General features: G+C 31.1%; 1 protein-coding gene across 5 annotated transcripts in view; it reads right to left on the bottom strand.

Moving 5' to 3' along the window:
- LOC108738384 (protein held out wings) overlaps positions 1-6,000 on the bottom strand; it is a 109,466-nt gene that overhangs the window by 3,423 nt on the left and 100,043 nt on the right. The window contains exons 6-8 of one of the 5 annotated variants that reach the window (XR_001937969.2): positions 5,276-5,590; positions 4,113-4,239; positions 1,568-1,636 (exon numbers count right to left, since the gene is read on the bottom strand). Coding sequence is in view for 4 of the 5 variants with exons in the window: in XM_018471782.2 (XP_018327284.1) it covers positions 1,551-1,636; positions 5,276-5,590 (401 nt within the window). In the remaining variant the exon portion in view is untranslated. Of the gene's footprint in view, positions 1-1,538; positions 1,637-3,584; positions 4,240-4,299; positions 5,591-6,000 lie in introns of those variants that run through there. The other 4 variants (XM_018471782.2, XM_018471784.2, XM_018471783.2 and 1 more) reach the window with 4 other exon arrangements.

Here is a 6,000-nt window from a genome sequence, read left to right as displayed (position 1 = left end):
GATAAAAAAAAATTTTCTCTGAAAAGATAGTTTAACCGATTAAGATAAGTTACGAATCGATTAAATTATCAATTTTAAATTTTTGATAATTATTTTGAATTTATCAAAAATTTCCGCGAATTTTGAGGCCTCTTTGCCATTAGGCGCGCAGAACTTTTGTTCTATGAGAGATATGAAAAAAAGTCATCAATAATTTTTTTTGCAAAATGGCATTGTGAAAAACTTTTATTGAAACTTTTTTTCCATATCTTTCATATATCGCGAGATAATCGAATTTGCAATTGTTTTTGCGGACTTTCTCGCATAATTTTCATTTACATATTCGTGTTATTCACGAAATTTCCGACAAAATGACCCGTATTTCAACCATTTTCTCCATTATAAGGTATTCTTCAGTCATTTTCCTCATTTGACTGGACTATGTTGGCGAGTAATTTACAGGAAGATGTACCAGTACCGTGTATTAGTTAACTTGGCCATGTGGAATTAGAATTGTTACATGTTATTATTTTTTATATATAAACTAAATAAGTTTGTTAAATTTCATACCATAAGCCTAATGTTAATGTTCGATTTATGAATAGCGTTAAAAAAGTAACAACTGAATCCCGTGTATGTGACGAAGGGCATATATACCAATAAAAAAATTGACTATTTTTTTTAGAAATATATTTTCCACATTGGCACAAGTCAGCAACATACAAAAAAGTATCATTACGTGGTGATACTTGTATACATGGTTGAAACACAATTCAGATACATAAAATTCGTACAAAATAAATAATAAATAAATGCTTTCACATACTATTTGGCAGAAAAATAAATAAAAAAATGTTTACATTGGGACTGATATTGAATCAGCCTGATTATTCTCACGGTGTATGTTGTAAAAGAACAAAACAACAGCCAAGGAAAAAAAAGAATCTGCCTTTGATTCCACGTTGCCGACAAGATATCTCATTTATATTTCAGTGGATATCGTAAAGTAAAAAAATCATAATTTTAAGGGATGTATAATTTGAAGAGAGCTAAGATGGGAAACATCACAACCTATTTCATTTTCCAATACTGATAACAACGAGAACACTGATTAAATTTTGCCAGATATTGCAATAAGAGGCAAGTTTTGCAGACGAATGTGCAGTGACTGACAAAATTTGAACACCTGAAATACGAGAGAGTGGTCAGATTTTTTTTTATGCAAGTTTGCAATGCATTGTGAGAGCAAATGACGTACTGAATGAAAGAGACCAATAAAAATGAGAGATAAAAAAAATTGTTTTATGTTTCTCTTATCACGGTCTAGATATTGAATTGTTTAATTGCATATTCGCATAAAAATTCTTCTGAACACAGAACAAACGTTGTCACTCACTGCGTAATAAGGGACATTAAGGGGAAATCCAAATGTGGTATTTGCGAAAAATTGCAATGGTAAATAAAAAATATATAGGTATAAATATATGTGTTTTGAAACTGGGAAGTTCGTAGAACTAGATAATACCTAGAAAAACAAACACAAAATTTTCAAAACTAACCTTATGCATATCTTAAGACAGAGCACCGGCTCTTTGGTAGGGATGTTCTCTGATCTGGCCCAAATGTCTACGCTGCTTAGCAGCAACAGCAGCGGCACCTGCGCAGATGACTCATTAAACCACAAGTAATAACATACAGTCTTGTTACCACATTAACATTGTTCTAAAATTAACAATCAACAAAAGTATTCATTTGTCTAGGTATTGAGAAAATTCGAGTAACTACCAACCGGATCTGAACCTACGTATTTACTTACGAAAATAATGTAAACATTTCATGTTCAAAATTCCGAGCACTTAAGTAAAAATAGGTAGTAAGTACCTATTTATACATACCACTAACAAAATGTTCAATTAATATCTAACAAAAAAAAAAAATAAAAATATATACATGCATTCGATTTTCTAATAATGTATAGGTAAAATATTTTTTTGTTTTATCTAATAGATTATACTACTGAGTATTCTGAAAGAAAATTACGTATATGTTCATTACAATTAAAGCCTTTTAAAATACAAAACAAAAACCCTTCATTCTTGTTACAATGGCATCAAAAGTGGTGAACAGAAATATATAACAAATTGTAGAAACGAAGAATTTATGAAGTTATTGAGATAAAGAATAATAAAATTTCAATAGTGACAAAACAGGTCAATTTAACAAATATATAATTATCGTTTTTTTTTTTTAATAAAATCATTTTGGAGACTCTTTTGTGATGATTGTGTAGTGCAAAAACATCTACGTCTGTTGTATATCCGTATAATATAAATATAATTTAAAAAATTCAGATTTGAATAATATACGGACGAGATAGAGAAAGTACTCTAAGAGTCCATTCGGAACCCAAAGGAATACAGTGGTTTTTGAGAGACATACAAAATAGCATAAAAGCTAACCTAGTTTAATAAAAAATCTATTTAAAAGTAAACACAAATTCTAAAAAACCCTGTAAAAAATAAATTACTAAAAACATAGAAAACGATTTATTTTATTTTTGTAGGATAGCCTCTAACACGTCTTTCTCAATCCTAGAAGACTAGAGAGAGGAGCACACCCGAAAGGAATGGCTCTGAAAAGCGTCGCGTATGGTAGACAAAAAATGCAAGAATTACTGCGCAAGGTCATAGCATATCCCTTTGAGCGCGTCAAATTGGATGAGCACTGCCATACTGCGCAGTGACTTGCCGAGTACAACCAATGGTTACCTGCCAATCACCCCCCCACCCCGCCTTTAGAACAGTTCGGCGCGGTTCTCACTAGAGGTCTCATCATTCCTTTGAGTTTCGAATACGTAGCTAAGGGTTTCGTTTGCTTTTTATACAGTTGGTAACGCCGATAATATTTTATTGCAATTCCATGCTTAATTTAAGTTATTCATTTGTTTCAGTCCATTGTTAACGACTTATTATATCTTTAGATATGGCACAATTATTACGTGTAAAGCTATTTTCTTTCAGAATAATTTACCTAGAATATTCATTATATGTATGTATAAAACTAGCAATAGCTATAGATTACACAAAATGTTTAAACGATGTGCCCACAGTATTTTTTTTTTTTTAAGTATATCAAAAAAACAATTTTTTTTTTTGAGAATTTTATGACGTCCTTTTTTTCTAATTTTAATTTCTAATTTTAAACTAGTAAAGAAATAGACTGAAAGATTTGGGCACATGTCAAAGTTCAAGAAACAGACGTCGCATTTCCATTTAACACTGTATTTCTTTAGTTACTGTTTTAAATGGAAAATAAATTAAATCTAAATACAGCGCAGTGTGAAATGGAAATTCAATAAGAATTATTAATAATAATCTATGATGACTTTTTCGTTAAACAATATTGTAAAATTAACAAAAAACATATAGCACAGCTGATTTAACAAATATTAAAGCTGAAAATACCCGACTAATTCAACAAAAAAAGGAAAGAAAAATAAATAAACACAGGTAACACAAAAGAAGCAATAAACATTCACGTAAATGCATAATACGTCAATAGAAATACTAAAAAAAAAAAAAATTNATAATAATATATATTATGAACTGTGATGTCAACAAATAATAATACCTAATATCTAATAATTCTATCATTTGACTAATCTACTTAAAGCAACAATTTTTTAAATTTGATATAAGACTAACTAAAAGAGGTACTTATTTTGTGTATATAGATATATAAATATTACGATATAATATGCCATCAATAATTCAACAGACTAAAAAGACTTACATACACTCTTCAAGAATTAAATGTACAATATAACCTGCATACGGATCAAATATCACAGAAACGTGGAGTTAATTTATTTTGACTAAAGTACGAGTTGAGAAAAACTTCATCTTCATCATTTAGAAACTGAATGGAAAATGCAAAGGTTTCTAATGCACTTGCTTACGATTCTCTTTTTCTTTTTTTTTTTTTAAACACAAAAACGTTAAAAATTTGTATATATAAAAATATAAATAAAAAAAGTCACTTACTTTCTGTGATTCGTATTTAAATAGAATGAAAATGTAGCACGATTACCTAGTATTATATTATTAAGAATTTCGACCAAGTCAAGCACTTACTGTTTATAAATACACCTATATAGAAGGTGGCAAAGCTTGTGTTCCAAACGAGAAAGAAAAATTACTTAATAGACATAAAAACCAGTGAACGCAAGTTGCTCTGCACCTCTTGAAACCCCGTAATTGCCTGAAAAAAAAGTTTCCAGAAAATTTAAAAAAATAACACCTCGTTGCGGTCAGTTACTTCTTAGAAAATGATAATTTGGTTAGAGTTTCTGTTTAAAAGAAAACTTTTTAATTACGATAATCGAATGTTAAAATGTGTTAAATAATGTTAAAAGTGTGAGAAGTTTACATAATAACTGAGATTGAAAGCTTCTATTTGATACTTATTTTGAACATTCTGATCATTTTTGGAGATGGAGATGCTATTTTTTCAAAATTTTCTAAAGAATACTTTGCGGTTCAATCAAAAGTGGTTGTAGTTTAGGGCGTAAATTGGCTGCTAAAGGTAGTGGCACAATATTAAATTTAGTTAATTTGAAATACATATAAATATATTAATCAATGATTAATCGTGACGTTTCCATTTGGCTAAAACATTAATAATGGTAGCCCCATATCATGATAATAACGTTTAAAATTACGAATATGCTTAATTTTCGTAAAAATAATTAATTATTTGCAAGTGGGCTGCAAGCTGGACTGAGCAACTGGCTGTGACGTCACGCTTGTTGCGTTTTACCTGAGCCAAATGTAATTAAAAAATTCCCTCGCCGTTAATTTTGATAATTTTGGCACCACGGATTAAAATATATGTACTAAAAAGAAATCTAATTTATTCGAAGCTCTGATTAAATTTAAATTGATTTACCCCATTTTAGAGCTATCCTGCTCCAATTATTAAAATTTTTAAAACTAAACAATAAATATATTAACAAATATATACGGATAGACTCTTCTTGTTGTTGTAAATTCCATTTAAAATTTCGGGGCTTGTGTGATTTAAATTGATCTAGTTCGTAGTCCACAAAGAAGGTAGTAGCCCTTTGTAAATTTAGAGGTACAGAAGTTCACTTATAAATTCCACGTTTGACCCACAAATTTTGCCAACAGCTATGTGTGATGGGTAAAATATAAATTGTGCAACAACTAAAGCAAGTACACGGATAAACTTTAATTATTGTAAAAATGGTAAAATAGTCAACGCGCAAATAACCCACCAGAATGTTCGGTAGCGGCGTACTCCGTGAGAAGTGGCGAAGCTGCCAGGGCTGCATAGTTGGTATAGTCTGTGTACGGGGTGTAAATCAACCCATGGGTTTCCCCGGGCGACAACAGAGATCCTGGTGGGGCGGACCCGTTAAGTATGGATGCACCCGTTGTCGGCACAGACATGCGCGGTGACAAGATTAGAGGGGCACCCAAAGGCGTTGCGGGTGTTCTCAACGGAGTCGCCAATCCAGGAATAGCTGGAGACAAAAGCCTTTGTGTTTCAGCTGCTGCAACTGCAACACGTGCCCACTCTTCATCACATACTAAAAGCAAGATGCAATTTCCAGTTTTTAATGTTTCTTAGTATGCATGTTTCAGCATTAGTAACAATTAAGTTAATAACATATAGAGGGTGTTTCGTAAATCATTGCAAAAAATTACAGGAGCAGCTACCGAAATAAGACAGATAACTGTCTCAAGACATTTCGATGTACGAGGAGATAGTCTCTTATAAATTATTTCGATATAGTTGACCTAAACACGTATTTTTATGATTACGAAGGACACGTGGTATAATTTACCGAGCATTGGCAAAATATATTATAAATTTGGTCGCTCAACAAAATTCGGTGTACGTATGTTATTCCTTACTTGGTGAAAATGTTGCCTTTGTCGAGTCGAAGAGCTTTTTGTACGCTATCGATAACAAAACATAAAAATCTAATGAGATCGA

This window comes from Agrilus planipennis, unplaced genomic scaffold (assembly GCF_000699045.2).
Source record: "Agrilus planipennis isolate EAB-ADULT unplaced genomic scaffold, Apla_2.0 scaffold178, whole genome shotgun sequence".
Classification (NCBI taxonomy): domain Eukaryota; kingdom Metazoa; phylum Arthropoda; class Insecta; order Coleoptera; family Buprestidae; genus Agrilus; species Agrilus planipennis.
This window is presented reverse-complemented; position numbering and strand designations above follow the sequence as displayed.